Here is a 21,133-nt window from a genome sequence, read left to right as displayed (position 1 = left end):
GCAACAGAGAAGGCTCTCCCCCGGGGAGTCGCCAGCCGACATTGGCTGGCAGATGGAATCCGGAGGAGACCTAACCTGTGTGATCGAATCGGTCTATGGGAGGTGATCGGCAGGAGGCGGTCTCTCAGGTACCCAGGTCCGATGCCATGAAGGGCTTTATAGGTAACGACCAGCGCCTTGAAGCGGATCCGGAGACTAATGGGTAACCAGTGCAGCTCACGGAGGATAGGTGTAACGTGGGTGTACCTGTCCATTCTTGAATTGTAGGCAAGTCTTCCTTCTTCCAGTATTGCGCCACCAACAGTCTTGCTGCCGTTATTAGGTGCAGAATCAAGTTAGTCTCTACCACTGTAAAGTCAATACTTATACCTAGTAAAAATAACTGAGGAGTAAACTTTATCCTTCTTTTAAAGATATTTTGCATAATCCACCATATTTTTATCCAAAATGCCTTAACCTTTTGGCAGGTCCACCGTATATGAAAATATGTAGCATCGAGAGAGCCACATCTCCAACATTTAGGCTGTAAATTTGGATACATAGAAGCTAGCTTTTTAGGATCTAAATGCCATCTATAGAACATCTTATAAAAATTTTCTCTCAGGTTTTGAGCTTGTGTAAATTTCACATTTCTTACCCAGATTCTTTCCCATGTATCCAGCATTATTGGTTCTTCAATGTTTTGAGCCCATTTTATCATACAATCTTTAACTAATTCTGTTTCCGAATCCATCTGTATTAATACATTATATATCCTCTTTACATGCATTAAGCTTTGATCTCTTATTTGTTTAAACAGATTATCCTCAACTTGAATAAAACCATTTTTTTGATCTATTTTCCACCTAGCCTGTAATTGCCCATACTGGAACCATGTTTGAACTACCTTCTCCTCTTTTAATACCTCTAAGGATTTTAGTTGTAGTACCCCCCTTTCCAAGATAAGAAGCTGTCTGTAGGTAATTCTATCCTGTTTTTGTGCTATATTCATATTTTCAATTGCATGTCTAGGAATTGCTCACATGGGTATCTTGTCATAATATTGGAACAACCGCAGGAATCCAGTATGGTTTTAATGAATACGATTAATCAATATGGTCAAGTGTCTGGTTTTAAAATAAATTTAGGAAAAACAAAAATATTAGCTATAAATATGAATACTAAACAAAAGGAAGAACTAGGAGTGATGCTAGGATGTGAGGTAGTTAAAAAAGTCAAATATCTTGGAGTTAACATCTTAACTTCAAATGGGAAATTATATAAGCATAATTATGAACCACTTTGGCATAGTATACAGACAGAGATGAAAAAATGGGAGAAATTGCACTTATCTTTGTTGGGTAGGATAGCGGCAGTGAAAATGAACATCTTACCAAAAATTTTATTTCTCTTACAAATGTTACCTATACTTAAAAAAGATGCGAATCTTTTAGAATGGCAGAAGGGTCTCAACAAATTTGTATGGGCAGGAAAGAAGCCGAGGGTAAAGATGAAAATAATGCAAGATGTACGCGAGAGAGGAGGCTTGAAACTACCTAACTTAAAACTATATTATGATGCAGTGGCACTATCTGTAATTAGTGATTGGACTCATTTAACTAATGATAGAATATTGAATATTGAGGGATACGATCTGGTATATGGTTGGCATGCTTACCTGTTATTCAACAAAAAATTGGACAAGAATTTTAAAAGTCATATTTTAAGAAATGCTTTACTGCGGGTCTGGAAAAAATACCAATATAAATTAAATGACAAGAAAAGTGAGAAGTTCTTAGTGACTCTAATACAAACTTGGTAATGAAGATGGATGCGGTCCAGAAAAAGGTCAGTGATGCAGAAAATGAAATCATAATGCTACAGTATAGACAAATGGAATTTGCTTTAAGGATAAGGGGGCTCCCTGAAAATACACAAGAGAACCTGAAACAGATTCTCTCTGAAGCCTTCGACCTGATGGCGGGAAGGTCAGGAGGGAATCTTGATTGGCAAATCGAAAAGGTTTACCGTGTTAATTCCTGGCTGGCAAGACAAAAACAATTACCAAGAGATATAGTGGTTTATTTTGCCACTAGAGATGTGAGGAACACGATATTACAGGAGTCCTACAAAAATAAGCTTCAAATCGGGGGTTGGGAGGTGACTGTCTTGAAGGAGATACCACCTAAAATGCTGAGATCTAGGAAAGACTATGCCTTTTTAGTTGAAGAGCTTAAAAATAGCCAGATACAGTTTAGATGGGACGCACCAGCCGGCATCGCATTTAGCTACCTTGGAAAAAGACATCGCCTCAATATCTCACCCAAGATTTCTACAGCAACATATTGAAGGGTGGACAACCCCCTCCCTCTAGATTTAGAGAAAGAGAACAAGGATGATATGATGGAAAGCAAACCACTCAAACATTAACAAGGGGGAATCAACTTGTTCTCTCAGAGGTACAAGAAGCTAAGGAACAAAGACAAGACCGCGTGGTTACTAGACGAATGGAACAGGAATTTAAAAAGCAACGAACACAAGCCACTGTTCAGGAGCATACAGGCATTACATCAGAAGCAGTGGGAGGAGCTAGGCCAAAGGTTAAATTCCAAGATGTTCAGATGGTTCTTAAAAAGTTTCAGGGGGCTAATGATGGTAACTAAGTTTCTAATTTGGAATGTTAAGTGATTGGATCAATTTAACAGATGATAGAATACTCAATATTGAAGGGTATGATTTGGTATGTGGTTGCTTATTTGTTATATAATAAAAAGGTGGATAAGAATTTTAAAAATCATATTTTAAGGAATGCCTTACTGCGGGTTTGGAAAAAACATCAATATAAATTAAACGATAAGTTACCTATGTGGGCTATCCCTAGACATGCAATAGAAAATATGCACATAATACAGAAACAGGATATAATTACTTATAGGCAGCCTGTTATTGTAGAAAGAGGTGTACCACAATTGAAATCTTTGGATGTATTAAAAAAAGGAAAAGGCAATTCAAACATGATTTCAATATGGGCAGTTATAGGCTAGATGGAAATTAGATCAAAACTGGCTTTATGCAAGCCGAGGATAATTTATTTAAACAAATTAGACACCAAAGTTCAATACATATAAAAAGAATATATAACGTAGTAATAGAAATTGATTCCAAAACAGAGCTAGTTAAAGGCTGTATGATTAATGTGCTCAAAGTGTTGAAGAACCAATAATGTTGGATACATGGGAGAAGATATGGGTTCTAGATCCCCCCCCAAAATGGCTTCTATGTATTTGAATTTACAATCTAAATGCTGGAGATGTGATTGTATGGATGCTATATATTTTCATATATGGTGGACTTGCAAAAAGGTTAAGGTATTCTGGATAAAAATATGATCGATTATGCAAAATTTTCTTTAAAAAAAAAGGATAAAGTTTACCCCCCAGCTATTTTTGTTAGGTATAATTACTGACTGTACAGCAGTAGAGATTAACTTGATTTTCCACTTGATAACTGCTGCTAGACTGTTGGTGGCGCAATACTGGAAGAAGGAAGATTTGTCTACTATCCAAGAATGGACATTGAAAATCAAAAACTTAGCAGAGATGGCTAAAATATCTGCACATCTCAAGGATTATTCAAACCAGAGATATAAATGAGACTGGAAAAGATGAATTGACTATATTCAAAATAAATATGGGTCTAGGAAATTTCAGATAGCTTATGATTAAGACCAAAATGATACAAATTGTTTATAGTTAGCCTAGCAAGGAGGAGCTAAGCTCAATTCAAAGACGTTATTAACTTTCTACTTTCTTTTTAAGTATATTTTAAACTGTTTTTGTTAAAGATTTATACCTTGTATTGGTTCTGGGAAGTCGGGGGAGGGGGAAGGTTGGGGGGGTTGGGGGGAGGGAGCGGAGTTTACTAAGTTGGAGGAAGGGTGTTGGATTTTAAGGTATTATGATTGTACATGTATACTGCTATTTTTTCTTTTTTATGTATATTGAAATGGAATTATAAATATCATCAACATAAAAGGGAGTTTGCTCAGAAGCTGAAATACACCAAGTGAATTAGAGGAAGAGTGGGAAGCAGAGGAGAGAAGAAAGATAGGAAGAGAGGGACAGGAGAGAGGGTGAGGGGGGAAGATGAAGTGTATAAGGAGGAGTGGTAAGGGGAGAGAGGAGGAGAAAGGAAGGGGAAGTAGAGTAGAAAATAATGGAGGGAAGACAGGATGTAGAAAGGGGGAGGAGAGGGGGAAGAAAGTGTTGGATAAGGTATAAATATGATGTATGGAGAGCAGAAGAGCCAATAACTGGGTTTTTTTCCCCTTTGGTAGTTGATGGTAAGATGAATTGATGTAATTACTTAATAATACATGATATTGACTATGTAATAGTATACATGTGATTATATGCTATGAAAATGGAAAATAAAAAAAACTTTCTATGTGGAAAAAAAAAGAACCACTTGTTTTGTTGTACCACTGATACCTTGCCTTTCCATACTGGTAAGTAGAGCAATACAGATAATCCTTGACTTATGCATATAATTAAGTCTGAAATTTCTGTTGCTAAGTGAAATATTTGTTAAGTTACCACATTTTATGACTTTTATTGCCAGTTAAGTGGCAAGTCATTTAAGTCACTTATTAAATTAGTAACATGGTTGTTAAGTAAATCTGACATCCCCACTGCTTATCTGAAGATTATAAAAGGTGGATCACATGACCCTGGGACACTGCAGTAGTCATAAATCAATCAGTTGACAAGCATCTGAATTTTGATCACATGACCATAAGGAAGCTGCATAAGTGTGAAAAACGGTCATAAATGATTTTTTCAGTGTCATTGTAACTTTGAATGGTCATTAAATAAAGTGTTGTAAGTCAAGGACTACCTGTATTCAAAATGCCTTTTTAAAAAAACAGGTGCCCCCAGGTGGCATCTGCATAGTTGCAATCTGCTAAGTGCATGTCCCTTGGTGCCAAACAAGTTCCCTGACTTCCCAACCGTTTTCATGTATTTTTCCTTTGAAATAAAAAAGGGAGAAGCTGACATGTTAAAGCACCCAGAGCATTTTGGCGGTTAAGGTAGGGTGAGGAATAGGAAACTTGGGGGGAGCCAAGGTTAGGCTACGAGGAAAGGCATGAGTGCTTTAGAAACAATTGTTTTGTGAATAGTTATCCGGCAGAAGCAGCCATTTTGTTCTGAAAAAGCTAAATGACCGCAAAGGATGGACAATCTTTCTGAGGAAAACACTCTTACCCCAGAATTAGGAGGGGGGTGCCCTTTGCTCCATACACCAAGGAGAGCTTTTGTCGTGCTCCAGAATCGATTTCCTCGTTTTGCAAATAAAGCAATAGTTTGGGGCGCGACTATAGCTGAAAAGGAACAAAAGAGATACGTGGGCGAAGCGCCATCACCACAGGGAGGTCTAGGCTCGTGTTACTAGCGTCAGCTGCCGGCGCGCGCCGTGCCTTCTCTCGGCCGTTACCTTCACGCGTCCACGGCAACTGTTAACGCTCTCGGTGCGGGAGGAGCGACCCATCCCATTCATCTAAATCCGAAACCCAGCATCGGTAAACTATTCCGCCTTCATTTCCTGTCATCTGCCCTTTTGGAACCTGTCCGCCTGTCCCCTACTTCGGAGCAATGAGAAGAACGGGCCGGCTTAGGCGAGGAAGCGGCAAAGAGTCGCCGCCTCTCAATGGTGAAGGCAACAATCGCGGCAGGCGAGCTCCTCCTCCTCGCCTGCCACCTCAGGAAGAGAATTTTCAGGGCCGGAGCGAAGACGCGGAGCCCGATCGCAGCGCTAGCCAAGACGCCGTGAACGAAGCAACCGCCGCTGTCTTCTTACTCCGCGGGCTGCAACAGTCGCTGGGGAGGCAGCTTCCCGGTGGGGCCTCTCCTCACGCAATGAAGAGGGGAGTACCTGGCAGGAAAGGGACTAAAAGCGACTCTCAGAAGCAAGCGAAGCGGCACCGCTTGGCCCACGAATTCGGCGAGTGGCAAGACTGGCTACGCGGTGAGAGACCTGCGGTGGGGGGATCGTAGGATCTGGAGCGGAAAAGCAAGAACCGAGGGAAGGACTGACTCTGGCGCGGGAGCTCCGGATTAGTCAAATGTACTTCCTGCAGCTCGATCTCCGCCCGCCTTCTTGGAATAGGCGAGAGGAATTGAGTTCGTTGGAACCTCTTCTCACATGAGAGTAGATTGTAGGGTTAGTGGCGCTTCCTTCTGAGTCCTCCGAGTCATTGTGTGGATGTGAAGATCAAGCTGCCAGGGACCCTCTTGAAACTTATAATTGTTGTTGACGCCTGTGTCAATGGGGAGTTATACAAAACACCATTCTTGGGGCGGGGCAAGGTTTTATCAAAATACTTTTCTCATGTTTAACAAAATGAAAATTATTTTGAGTAGCGGATTCCCACTTTCCTCACCCAAATTTTGCTTTTTGGTGGTCTTCGAATCAAACTTCTAGAATAGAAAGGATGGTGGGGAAAGGGTGTTGTCATAGATAAACTTTAAGAGGAAAATGAGATTGGTCAGTTTTATTTTACTCGAAGGTATACTTACCTGAATGTGAAATGCAGATAAAGAAGAAGTTAATAAAAGCAGAAGATAAAACAATGGGCTTCTATATCTAGCAGTCTAGGTTTGACAACATCATTCATTACACTTTTACATTACTTTCTATCTTTGCAGATCATCCTTTTTTCCACCTCATTTGTACCCTGATTCATATATTGCCTTTTCTCTCTTTTTCAACATCTCATCAATTCCATCCAGCCATACATTTCTTGTTTTTTTTTCCAGTCATTCATTTTAAATTCATTTTTTGGGTAAACCACCTTGTACATTTTGTGTTCAATACATATTTCATTCACCTTTTGTTCACAATGCTCACTTCTTTAATAAGCTTTTCCCACTGCATTCCTTGTACTTTCATACTTGTTCTTACATACATAACTTTCACTTTCATATAATCAAGTGACAGATCCTTAATGTTAATGCAAACACTTTCACTTTTGGCAAATATTTTTCCTCTGCCCCTTCCACCAGCAAATACAAAAAAGAAATTGCTATGGAAAGGCCTTTGATTCTATTGATATACTTAGAAAAATGGGAATCCCAGAATATTTAATTGTGCTCATATGAAATATATACACAAGTCAAGAAGCCACAGTATTAACAGAATATGGTGAAGCAAAATGGGTGAGGATTTAAAGTTAAAGGAAGAAAGAACAACCACTATGTTATTGACATTATTCTGATAGCTGAAAATGCGAATGATTTGCAAGACCTAATAATAATGTTAAAAATGTGATTAAAATGAACTACAAAGTGAACCAAACTAATAACAACAGGTACAGCAAGCAGCATTAGAATTGATAGTAAAAGTATCAAAATGATAGATAGCTTCTGCCTTTTGGGAATCAATCATCAATACCAAAGGAATAATTTGCTATCCACTAGCATGTGGTAGAGCAGCCATGAAGTCCTTGGAAATGATATTTAGATGCCATAATATGCCTATACCTATAAATATAACAAATGTGTTCCCTGCAGCAGCAAAACCTGAATTTTGAAGAAGCAGGAAAGGATGGATGTTGATGAAATTGATAGAACTTGCTGAAATGGATAAACTGATTTCTTTGCTTAGTGAAAGGACAATATCAACCTCTATTGGTGTTTGGAAAACCTTATGGACTTTTTCATGAAAATGAAAAAAAACCCTTGTCATTTATAGTGTTGATTATTAGTCAAGATAGAGTGTAGGAAGAAAAGAAGAGTGATGCAACTTTAAAAAATAAATGTTAAAATATATATTTATTTAAATGCTGTGAAGAATATTGAAAGCCATTTCCAACATTTCTGTTATATTTTAGTTTGGACACTATGCAAAGACTTAGTTCCCTGGAGCAGGTATAATTCTGGGAATGAAGTGGAATGAAAGAGGAAATGGGAAAAAGAGAATCATACTCTGTATGTGATTGTTAAGGCTCAACATTGACTTAATAGTGCATAATCAAAATCTCCCAGCATTTGTATGTTTAAAATTTTTTGAAATGAATAGCTATCTTTGTTGGTTGGTTTACTATCCAATAATGAGTAGTTTTGTTGTGATAGGATATGAAAATGGGAGGAGGTTCTTTCCATTAATGCAGGCCTGTCAAGTTGGTGGCCACGGGCCAGATGCGTCACGTACAGGCTATGCCCACCCGGACTCCGCAAAGGCCAAAAACTTCGTGATACGTCACAACACATGTGATGCAATCGAGTTTGACACCTGTGCATAAATGGCATATTATTGCCTAATCTTCTCTTATACCACATAGCTTGTCCCATTTAGGAGAGTCTTTTCAACTTTCAGTATAGGCTGAAGAAGAATGGAAAGCTGGAAGAATTATAATGTCAAGAAAGCTGCTTTTGTATCCTACTTAAATGTAAGCTAAATCTCCCAACGTTTTACAGTAAGATATATCATCCTATTGAAAAAAACATTATTAGTGTTAACAAAATTTGTTAACTCTTTTTTAGTATTTAGTATTACTGAGAAAAGAACTAGATTCAACATGAGGAAATAAAAGTTACCTTTCCAAATATAATAATCTTTTTTGCGAGGGAAATTCTTTAAAATACATTTTATAAATTCTATGGATTATAGTATGTTAACTATGTTTAATTTCTTTTTATATAGATACTCTGAGAGAAACGGGATTCTTTATTGCAAGAACAGATAGCAAAATATGGCTTACACTTATAATGGGTGAGAATTTTACAATTCTTATTTCTTTACAGGGGTCGTGGAAAAGTCAGTCCTACTGACTAGATTTACTCCCAAATAAGACTATATAAGGGTACAAACTAAGATTTTGATGTTGATACCCTGCTAGTGCCACAGACATAATGCAAGTAAAATATTTGGATATTTAACTTATGGATATTTCCTACAAACAATTTAAAATAATATGTTCATATGGTAGTTGAATCTATATAATAAACTATATATTTGTATTTATATTTGGAATTGTTAGTATTAAACGCAATAGCTTAAGGCTGATAACACCTTTGGTGTTAACCTTAAATTTTTAGTTATAGATCCAGAAATTATACATTTGAAATTTTCTATAGTTGTATTACAAAATATATCCAAACTACAAGAATATGTCTGCAGTATTCTCATGGACTTTATATATATTTGAGTCTATCCTGTCTTCTCTTTTTTTTCTTTTTTTTCCATAGCAGAAACTGCATGGATACTTGTGTGTCATTTTTAAAATATATAAAATTGGCTTCATGAGAAGTTAGAAATTTGTTAGATGTATCCTAACTATAACACTGTAATACTTTTAAACCACTAATATATGAAAGCAATAATGCTTATATCTATTTTATCTGTTTTAGTCTAATTTTTAAAATTATATATTTGAAATTAATACAGTATAAGAATGATGTATGGATATTCCACAAAAAACAGAGCATGCCTTGTGCAGAGAAATTCTGTGCAAACTTTTAGAACTGTTATGTATATAGCCCTTAATTATTGGGGTTACATTTTTTTAAAAATACTTTAAAAATCATTAAGGTGGTATGATTTGTTTTGTTTTTTAACAGCTGCTGTTGCAGGAATCCTTCATTGGTAAGTTTATATTCAATAAACAAAAATGCTTCATCAACATTTAATTACAGTAGCATTATCTCTATAATTTATATCTTAAGTCCCTTAAGTTGGCACACAGTGGTAGGCCAGAGGTTATGAAGTAGTGATGGATGGGCCTTGTATGCCTTCCACTCCTCCTCTTTCAGACTGGCCTCCTCCTTCCCCTACAGCAGGGGTGGCTCTTTCATCCCTCTCCTGTGGCTCTCCATCGCTGGTTGGTGCCACAATTTAGAGAGAAGCTTCTGGTTGGGAGGGGGGGAAAGCACAGTGCACCAGGAGGAGACTAGGGCAAGGGGCAGGTCAGCTCCACAATTGATAGGGTTTTTGGTTAGGACAGGTAGAGAAAAAATGACACAGCACTAGGAGGAGACTCTATGGTGTGGTGGCTCCAGAATTGAATGGGGGCTTCCGTTTAGGACCTTTGTGGCTCTTTGAGTGTTTAAGGTTGTCAACCCCTGCCCTACTGGCAGTCCTTGGATTAGATGCCAAATGGGATTAGAATTGCTATTGCTAAGTGATGTGGTCATAAAGCATGACCACATTGCTTAGTGACAGCAGTCCCAGTTGCCATCACAACCCCAGGATGTTCAAGTCATTAAACAGGAACAGGTGGGAATCCCACATAAGGGGCATGTTGGGCATGTGTGTGCTATGGGTGAGCACTAGGAAGTATGAGTTGATCTGCAGCGGACACAGATATGTAGACTCGAGATAGATGGGGCTGCTATGAAGTAGGAGATAGTGGACTCCTTGGGAGAAAAAGCAGGACAATATACAATCTTTCCCAATGATTTTGTTTGTGAAAAGCTGCCAGTGGAATTCATATAACACAGCTCACTATGAAGTTATCATTGTGAACTAGGCATTGAGCATTTGTATCATGATCATATGGGGAGGCTACAACAGCAGAAAATTACAGGACTGGTCGTAAGTCCATTTTTTTCTCCAATCATATTTACTTAGCTTTCTCTTCCTCTCAGTATGTAAGGAAGGGGCAAAACATCCTTCCTGATGAATTTAGATCTTTCTGAGTTGACACTGGAAAAAGCTTTTGGAGCTTGCTGGTTCACAGTTCTTTCTAGTGCCACTCCACAAAGAGAACAATTATCTACAAATTACTGGGGAAGTCACTACTGGCTCTGTGCCAAGTGTAGCCCAAGGTTGTGCTCAGCCTTCAAGTAGCCTGTGTGTAATTTAGCCCAGAATTGATATGTTTTTACTTTTTCTCTGTATTTTTGAATTCATTTATATAATAGGCTTCATGTGATTTAGCACTGCTTGGTTGCCCGGCTTAAAAAAAAAAGACTTCACTGCCTCAAACGCAATTGCAAGAGCCTCTGTAGAGGTGCGGAGTGCCTGCCTAGTCCAGGCTAGGCATATCTGTTGTTTTGTTTGAGGCACAGAATCCCTGCCTAGTTTTGGCTAGGCATACTCTAGTTTGTTGAGGCACGTCAAATCGCAGCAGTTTCCTCCCTGCCCAATGCTATAGCCTCATGCCTGCTTGCCTAGAAAGGCTTGGAGTCCCTGCCTAGTCTCGGCTAAGTATATCCACACAGCAGGCAAACAACACCACCACCAGCAGCAGCTTTGCTTGTTTAGAAACAAAATGTAGGACAGGGCTGCAGAACAGGGAGACAGGGCACTGCTCCCTGAAAGATCTTGTTCTTCTGTGGAAACTTCAGATTCCAGGTACTCAAAGTTGAAGTCTAAGACTTCTAGCAGGAAAGGGCATTCCAAAGCTTCTGAAAAAGATGCCAGCAGAAGGCAAAAGGCCTTGGAGAAACAATTTCTTAGTGCTGAGAGACAGCTGTCAGAAATTCAAACAGCTTCCCCTCTGACAGAGGCAGCAGATTCCCGCCATTTTCAGGCTGAGCAATTGCTTCACTCAGGAGATATAATACCACAGGCTTGGTCACCAGAGGGAGCAACTCTTTTCACTTCTCAAGCCTGCAATGCAGCTGAAATAGACCCCTTTTTCTGCCCAGCAACAAGTGAGGGACAGCAAATCTCCACTGTTAGAAGGCTAGTGCCAGAGGCTACTTCTATAGCTAGGCTTCACCATGAGGACTCTTTGATGTCTGCCTTGCCTGGAGATATAAAATTATTGATTTCCGAGGCTATTTCTTACTGCAGCACTGCAGCATCCCATTACCCAGATAGCAATGCCTCCTCAGTCATCTATTAGCCTCCAAGAGAGTCCCAAGTTAATAGGAGCCCGGTCCCACTGGCATGGGACACCATCTCACAACCCCTCTTCTGACAGTGAAAATTCACTTCTTCCTGATGAGGGCCAAAGGGATGCAATTCTATCAGAGGACGAGGGTTTAACCCCAGATATCCAGGCCTTCACCAGGCTGTTTCCCCTTGCTTTTGCATAAAGCAAAGATGATATCTGTCATAGGAGCTGATCCACTCCAAGAATCTTGGGCCTCAGTGGTCCTATTGAACACCTTTTCTTTGAGCCAGCCACGAAACAGGAGGATATTCCTGTACCCCAACTCTTTGTAGATGCACAAACAGTGGGCGGAGCAAGGTTCATTTCTGACCCAAAGCGGAAATGACAAACGTTTTTACAATTTGGCTCCCAACCTGGCTGATACTCTGGAGATACCAAGGTAGATGATCCTGTGGAGTCCCTTGTCTCTTCCTCCCTTGTGTCAGAAGACATAGCATAAGACCGAAGATAAAAAGGTAGAATTAACATTGTGCAAGACGCACCAATCTTCAGCCTGGGTGATCAAAGTGGCCCCTGCAGCTTCCTTTTTTTAATTGGACCTCACTGTTTTGGCTTCACCAGATGCAACAGAGAATTCCACTGCATGAGGCCAGGCTCCAACAGGACCTCAACAAATTAATTGCAGCTACTCAATGCTCAGCAGATGCCACCCTGAATGTAGCAAAGTATGCCTCCAGAGCTCTTTCATCCTCCGTTACATCTAGGAGGATGCTTTTGCTTCATCACTGGCAGGCTGATTTCAAATCCAAATGGAGGCTACCCTCTGCCCCACAGGTGGCACACTATTTGGGGAGGCCCTAGACCTGATCCTTATTGAAAATAAGGACAAAAGGAAGATTCTGCCATCATCATTTAGGAGACCGACATCCCTCACCATACTACCGCAAGCCTTTCAGCCAACTGAATCAGCATTTCCCCAGCACCAGAGGTTCCTCCCTCAGAGGTCTGAACACCAGCCAGCCAGGGCGGGGTTTTGCAACCAGCCCAAACAATAGTTCCAAGTCAAACAGTCCTTTCATGGAGCAGGAGGCCACTCTTTTCATAGACCAAGATGACTTCAAAACCAATCCTCCCATAGGCGGCTGATTAGCTCTATTTGTGGCCCAATGGGTGATAACAACAACAGACAATTGGGTATTCAACGCAGTGAGGCTACGCCTCAGTCTGGAATTCCTTTCCACACCCCTCAATTTCTTTATTCATTGCTTTGTCTCAAAAAAGAACGAAATGCAAGGTCTCATGGAGACCGCCATCCAACATCTGTTGGATATTCTGGCCATCAAGGCGGTCTTAAAGAGCCAAAGAGAACAGGGATTTTACTCCATTCTCTTAGTTGTTACAAATAATTTGGGAGGGTGGGGTGGAGAGCTATTTTGGATCTAAAAAGACTGAATGTACATCTGGTTTACAGAAGGTTCAAAATGCATTCCTTCCAATCCATCCTGGAGGGGATTCAGGAGGTTGACTTACTTGCTTTTATCAATCTGACGGAGGCCTACCTCCATGTACCGATTCTTCTGGCCCATCACCAGTTCCTACACTTTATTACAAAGGAACTCACTTCCAATACTGGGCATCGCCTTTTGACCTGGCATTGGCGCCTAGAGCCTTCACCAAGGTCCTAGCGGCACTGGCAGCCTACCTTGGGTCAATACCTGAGTAGTCCAATGCTATTTGGACTATATACTTATCCAGGCATCCTCACTCAGGAGAGAGGACAGGGGACTTACAAACCACCATCAAGATCTTGCAAGATCATGGCTTCTCCGTCAACTTTCAAACAAGTCATCTGCTTCCTACACGACTATTGCATCTGGGAGCAGTGATTGACATCACATTAGGTGAAGTGTTTTATCATAGGACCGCAAGGACAGCGTAGTATCCCTTGTTCAAAGGATATGAGAAAAGTGCATGGCTCCCATAGCCCTCCTATCTCGGCTATTGGGGAAAATGTCATGTATCTCTATAGTTCCCTGGGCAAGACTACACGCCAGGCCATTTCACTGGTTTCTGCTCCCATTCCAATGGGCCTGCAGCAGCAACTCCCGGACCAGGGTTTGGGTCCATCCAAGGGCATTACAGTCCCTCTGATGGTGGACATCCCCAGCCCTTCACAAGGAATGTGCCTTCAAAGAACCCAGCTTCATCGCTATAACATCGGATGCCAGTCTATTCAGCTGGGGTGCCCATCTCCAGTCTCACATGGTCCAGGGTTGTTGGTCTCGGGAAGACTTGCACAGCAACATCAATTGGCTGGAGCTTCAGATGGCACATTTGGCCCTTCGACAATTCAAGGACATAATCCAGGAACAACATATTCTCCTTCTTACCTACAATGTGACTACTAAAGCTCACATCAACCATCAAGGAGGCACCCACTCCAGGGTCCTCATGACAGGAGCAGAGCATTTGGGGATGTGAGTGGAGAAACCTCCTCTCTCTCAAAGAGGAGCACTTGGCAGGAGCAGCAAATGTGCAGGCGGACTGCCTCAGCAGGTCCACAATAGACCACTCAGAATGGAGGTTATATCCAGACCTCTTCAGGCACCTGTCCGAGAGATTTGGTCAGCCTGTTGTGGACCTATTCGCCTCTCGACAAATGCTCAACTACCACAATATTTCACCAGGTTCACAACACCAGGAGCAGAAGGTACCAACAGTTTCCGCAGCTGTGGCCCAGGGGACTGCTGTATGCCTTTTCCCCCTTCCTCTCATCCTAGGGTTCATTCGGAAGGTACTGAAAGAGAGGGCAGAGATCCTGCTCATTGCTCGCCACTGGCCCAGACAGCCGTGGTATGTGGACCTGGTAGGCCTTTCTGTATCTCAGCCCTGGGTATCCCTCAGGAGAGAATCTCGCTAAACCAGAGAGTCTTGGTCCATCTGGAGCCTCAGTGGCTCCAAATGACAATCTGGCATTTGAGAGGAGCCTCCTGAGGAAGGGCAAGTTCTCCTCCAGGGTGATACAGACCATTCAGGTCCCGAGAAAACTATCCACTAACAGAATCTACAATTCTTGGACAATGTTTACCAATTGGTGCCTTAAAGTGGACATTACTCCCACCTCAGCATCAGTGCCACAAGTCTTGGAATTCCTCCAGGAAGGGCTGGACAAGAGTCTGTCCCACAACACCATCCGCAGGCTGGTGGCAGCCCTTGCAACGGTATTGACATGTGGGGAAAGATAATCTCTGGCTCACCATCTGGTCATTCGGAGATTTCTCAGGGGGGTGGCAAACCTGAAACTGCTTGTGATCCACAGGTACCCAACTTGGGACCTATCAAAGGTCTTACAAGCACTAACCTTCGTACCATTTGAGTCATTAAGGACTATCAGCTTGCATTTCCTGACTTTTAAGATCACGTTCCTTGTGGCCATCACTTCAGCCAGGTACCTTTTGGTGCTGGCCGCTCTTTAGTCATGAAAGACTTATGTGTATTTCATCAGAAGAGGGTGGTCCTCAGGATGGATCCCTCCTTCATCCCCAAGGTGAACGCCTGGTTCCACAGGGCCCAGCAGATCTTTCTGCCAGACTTCTGTCCAGGGCCAACTCATGCCCTGGAGAAGAAATGGCACATCTTGGATGTGAGGCGGGCCATTCAAGTTTACAACAGGAGGACTTCCTCTACTAGAAAGACTGAGGCATTGTTCATTTCTTTCCACCCTGCATCGATGGGCTCCAAGGTAACGCCATCAACGATTGGCCATATGCTGAGAGCTTGCATTGCTAAGATCTATGAAGTTCAGGCCTTACCAGCTCCCAGAGGGGTGACTGCGCACTCTACCAGAAGTGCAGCAACAGCAGCAAAGGCTATGCAAGCATCCATCAAAGGAGTTTGCGGAGTGGCAACATGGACTTCTCCTTCGCCCTTTATTCACCATTACAAAGTGGACGTATTTGCTTCGACCGAAGCATCCTTTGGATGAAGGATCCTACAAAGAGTGCATGTGGAGACGAGGACTTCTAACCAAGCCGTGTCCTATCCTTAGATTGGCCAGCATTGGTAAGTCCCATCCTTGCACTCTACCGAGAAGATAGAGGGACATTGGTCCTACCTGAGATGCCCTTTCTCTGAGTAGCTCCAGGAGAGTGCAACCTGGCAACTGCTTGGTCGGAAGCCAGAAGCTACCACTTAACCTTGTTGAGATTTGATTCACAGCTACATCCTCACTGGGCCAGAGAGGGTAATGACGGGGCATGGTCACAAAGTTGACAGCTTTGTCTCTAAGCAGAACAGATGAGACAACCCATTCTTGCACTCTCCCGGAGCTACTCAGATAGGACCAATGCCTTTTCTCAAGTAAAAAGGCTGTTAATTTATTGCATGGCTATATTTCAAGGAGTAAACAATATTTCATGCTGAGATGAAGGCTTTCTAGTTTAACTTGCGTTTGTTGTTGCTATTTTAATAGCTCTAACATGCTGTGTTATATTTTAATCTAAAAGGCTCTTCTCAGATATTTTCTAAAGTCAAATATATTTAATTTAATATAACAATCTCCATGTGTGGAGACTTACATGACTCTGAATGTCATGTTCATTTAATGTTTATTTTCTTATAATGGACTGGTTTGTGTAGATCATTTGAGGCAGTGGTGGGATTCAGCTGGTTTGCACTGGTTCGGGAAAACCATTTGTTAACTTTCTGAGCAATTCAGCGAATCGGTTGTTGGAAGAAATCTTATCACAGCCTTTTGTTTCTCCCACTTTACTGGGCTAATCCTGTCAGGAAGGCAGGAAGGAAACATTTTGGTGTGCCTCTGTGTTATTTCCAGCCTAATCCTGTTTATTTTTAAATGTCTTCAGAAACTGCCTCTCAGGCTAAGCCTTGTTACATTGTAAAAGCCTTTAATGGTTCTTGGCAGTACGCCCAGACTAGCTGGAGCTGCTTCTCTGGAGGTTTTTTGTTTGTTTGTTGGTATTTTTATTAGGGGCTTGACTTTTTTATGCTTTTTATACTGCTTGGGGTGTATTTGTGGGGTGTACTTCCAAGAGGCAGGGTGCAAGCTTGGCAATCTGTCTGATTTTTTTACTGCCTTTCTGTGGGCATGTGATCTTTCCTTAAATCTGGATGATTTCCTTAGGATATCTTGTGAGGTGAATAAGACCAGCTGGTATCTTTAAGTGGTGCAAATGGATCTAATGATTGTTTCTGGGTGGGAAAAGATGCTTTGTCAGTTCACTGAGCACATGAGTCTCTTGTCTATGGGGATTCTTCAGTCAACCAGGTCAGGGTTATCTCAATTTTTTTTCCAGAGGTAATTGGACTTTCTTGGCTTCTAGAAAGTCCAGTTGCCTCTTGAAAAATCACCTTTGGGACAGGAGTCTCTTGCATTGCTTCAGAGTGGCTAAGGTACATGATTGCTCACTGATAGTAAGTGGCTCCTCCTTCCACTTTGTTTTAGTTTTTTTTTTCTCATGATAATAAGGCTTTCTAATCTCTAATGATTGGTATTTAGGGCAACTTTTTGCAAGTTAAGAAGCTTTTTTGTATTTTTGTATAGGTAATCCTTGACTTACAACAGTTCATTTAGTGATCAAAGTTACAATGGCACTGAAAAAAGTGACTTATGACTATTTTTCACACTTACAACTGTTGCAGCATCCCCATAGTCACGAGAGGCTGGGCGAGGCGAAGTGCCCCTTGACGTGAGTGACATCAAGTTGACCACGCCTAGTCACATGACCACCTACCCAGCCAGTCATTAGGGCAGCGAACCGGTTGTTACATTATTTGAATTCCACCACTGATATGAAGGATTATAGTACACCTAAGTTTTAAAAATATGTGCAAATGATTGTAATGAAGGTGAGTAGACTCACTAGGAAAAGGTAGAATGCTCTACCACTCCATGGCAGGATTCTGCATTTTTGTAATTAGGTTTTATCCAATAATCTCTTTACCCAAATGATTCCTGGCCCCTTCTTCTGATTTGTTGCCAAATATATATACTTTTAACAGGTATCACATAACAACTCTCTTTGAAAATGATCGTCACTTTTCTCATCTTTCAACTCTGGAACGGGAAATGGCATTTCGAACTGAAATGGTTAGAACTTATAACTTAAGTGATATTATTACTTTTAGACATATTAATTCTACAATAAGGATATCAAATAAGATACCCTTTCTTAATTTCTTAATTTTTAATTTTTAAATGCAAACTACCATGTATTCTTGAATCAAGAAGACATTGTACTTGTTTAGATGATTTATTTTTTGTTCTTAATTTTTTAATATTTATGTGGTGTTTGCAGTTTCACAGATTACTTGTCACAGTTTCTTTTATAATGCTAGAAAACTTTCAAATGCATGCAGCTTCTTTAGATTATATCTTTACTAAATTAATTTGCCCTGTAGAGTCACTGGAAGTCAAACAGCTTATAAATTACATAAGTAAATTGTTTCAATAAATATGATGTAGTGGTTAAGGCACCAGGCTACCAACTAGGAACCTCTGAATTCTAGTACTGCCTTAGATACAAAGCCAGTTTGGTGATCCTGGACTAGTCACTTTCCCTGCCATAGGAAGGAGGCAATAGCAAGCCATTTCTGAAAAACTTTGCCAAGAAAACTTCAGGGATTTATCTAGGCAGTCTCCAAGAATCATAAATAATTGGATAGCAGAAAAATATAGCTATAAGACAGAGGTCTCCAATCTTTCTGACACCAGGGACTGTTTCGTGAAAGATAATCTTTCCATGGATTTGGGATGCAACCTAAATTCCACCCATGGACAGATAAACCTTTGCTCACTCATCCACACTTGTATGGCCTGGTTGGGGACTCCTACAATGAAAGATATTTCTCTTTTCTATAAAATACATTTTAAATATATTTTAGTTATGCTTAAAGTAAAATTTATGGAATTTAAATTAGTAATGGCTAAGTGTTGATTCAGTTGTTATTTTTAATTTATTCTGTGTTAATTGATTTCGATTATTTGGAAAATTAAGAATTTAGAACCTCATAATAGTAATACAAGCTAGTTAGAAATATATTGATTGATTATTTAGATTCATATCCCATCTTTCTTGCATGATCTCAAATCTAGTCCTCAACTTATGATCATGATTGAGCCCAAATTTTCTATTGCTAAATGACACAGTTGAATTTAGCCCCACTTTACGATCTTTTTTGGTATAGTCAAGTGAATTACTGTGTTAAGTTAGTAACAATTTGTTAAGTGAACCTGGCTTCCCAATTCATTCTGCTTATCAGAAGGTTACAAAAACTGTTCATATGACCCTGGGACACTGCAACCATCATAAATATGAGTCAGTTGCCAAGTGGCTGAACTTTAATCATGTGACCATGGGGATGCTGCAATGGTCATAAGTGTGGAAAATGATCATAAGTCATTTTTTTCAATGCCATTGTAACTTCAAATGGTCACCAAACAAACTGTTGTAAATTGGGTACTATGCATAGTTTATGTAGCATTTTTTCTTAGCTATTTATGTCCCATGTTTATTATGTTTATAAATAGCGTAAGTTGGTAAAAATATCTAATACTCCTTCTTCCTCCTATTTTACCTACAATAACGTCAAGTCCCCCAACTGACTTTAATACCTAAGAATGAACTAGTATGCACAGTCTCCTGTTGCCTTAACCATTAAGCTAAACCTCCTTACTCCTATATATATATTTTCTATAGCAATACCTGATGATTGATGTCAGTGACTTAGTATAGACTTGAACTTGGATTTTGCCAGATCTAGTTCAACATATTAAGCAAGTGTTAATATGTTACAGATAACTTGTAATATTTGTTTTAATCTTGTTTTATTCCACTTCTGATCTAGAAATAGTAAAATTACTTCAATAGATATTTTTGTATTTATTGCTATAGCAGATTATTTAAATTCAAATGTATAAATATGAAGCAAATTATATATTTAGATATTAAACATTTAAATATTGTTTTTAAATATATTCACTTTAGGGTCTCTATTATTCCTACTTCAAGATTATAGTTAAAGCACCATCATTTTACAGTGGAGTTTGGATGATTATGAATGATAATCTAACTGAATATCCTCTTGTAATAAACACACTGAAAAGATTTAATCTCTATCCAGAGGTAAGCCACATTTTTAATAACAACAATGACAACAACAACAATAATGATAATGCAATGAGAAAGATGAAACAGATTTACCTTATCAGTGACTGCAGCAAAATCGAGTTGCCAAAATCACACATTGGAAGCTTTTCCAGAAGTTTGCGTTCAAATGCAGCAAAAATTACTGGGAACACCAAATTTACAGTTCTTGAAAATGAACAGGTCAATATCTTGTAGGTCTTCCAGATCCAAACAAACACTCCTCTAGCCCACAAATGCTTGACATCACTATTGTGGAAAAGAAAAAAAGTCTGGTTCATGGATACTGCAATATTAGGTGATACACGAATTGAAGAGAAACATCTAGAAAAAATAACAAAATATCATGATTTGCAAATTGAAGTTGAGTGATTATGAAGGAAGAAATCAATGGTTGTACCAATTGTAATAGAAGCCATTGGAACAATATCCAAAGGGATGCCTAGATATATAGACATTTTGAATTTATTACATTTGAATATTCTGACATTGCAAAAAAACACCTTGATAAATGTGCAACAATTGCTGTTAAGCCAGGAAAAATTGTTGAAGATGATGGATTTGATTTTGATAATGAAGAGTTGATAAAAGCAGTAATACTTTTATTACAGGATACAAGCACTTAGGAAGCTTCTAACATGCTTCTGACAAAATACATAAAGCGAGTGCAGGAAATCTTGAGATCAAAGCTGAATGATATTTCTTTATGAGGAAATATCATAAAACAATAATACTTTGGCAGTGCCTGTAATAGGATACTCAGCTGCAATAATTGATTGGATTCAGCTAGAACTTGATAACTTGAATCAAAAGACAAGAAAACTAATGACAATGCACTATGCTCTGCACCCAAAAAGTGACATTGAACTATTGTTTTTAGCGGACTGAATTGAATTGAAGATTAACCATAATAATATTAGTAATAAAACAATAATAATTTCAACACAGAATTACATGTAGTTTTAAAAATGTAATATCTTTTGTTAGTATCTAAGACTTCTAAATATACAGGTAATCTCAACTTACATCCATTTGTTTAGTGATTTAGAAGTTATGATGGCATTGGGGGAAAAAAACCTGACTGGCAATCCCTCAAAGGCATATGTGATCAAAATTTAGGCTCTTGGCAACTAGCATGTATTTATGATAA

The 21,133-nt window shown here is 39.8% G+C and overlaps 1 protein-coding gene across 4 annotated transcripts in view; it reads left to right on the top strand.

Moving 5' to 3' along the window:
- Positions 1-4,549: 4,549 nt before the first annotated feature.
- Positions 4,550-21,133, top strand: part of DPY19L1 (dpy-19 like C-mannosyltransferase 1) — a 140,926-nt gene continuing 124,342 nt past the window's right edge. The window contains exons 1-5 of one of the 4 annotated variants that reach the window (XM_087713071.1): positions 4,550-6,003; positions 8,680-8,748; positions 9,597-9,621; positions 17,840-17,927; positions 19,825-19,962. In XM_087713071.1, the coding sequence (XP_087569197.1) occupies positions 5,631-6,003; positions 8,680-8,748; positions 9,597-9,621; positions 17,840-17,927; positions 19,825-19,962 (693 nt within the window). In that variant the 5' untranslated portion in view covers positions 4,550-5,630. The remainder of the gene's footprint in view (positions 6,004-8,679; positions 8,749-9,596; positions 9,622-17,839; positions 17,928-19,824; positions 19,963-21,133) is intronic. The other 3 variants (XM_087713070.1, XM_087713069.1, XM_087713068.1) reach the window with 3 other exon arrangements.

The sequence above is a fragment of the Thamnophis sirtalis genome, unplaced genomic scaffold, assembly GCF_051295495.1.
Source record: "Thamnophis sirtalis isolate CommonGarterSnake01/CBP01778 unplaced genomic scaffold, rThaSir2_p1.2 scaffold_4, whole genome shotgun sequence".
Taxonomy (NCBI): domain Eukaryota; kingdom Metazoa; phylum Chordata; class Lepidosauria; order Squamata; family Natricidae; genus Thamnophis; species Thamnophis sirtalis.
This window is presented reverse-complemented; position numbering and strand designations above follow the sequence as displayed.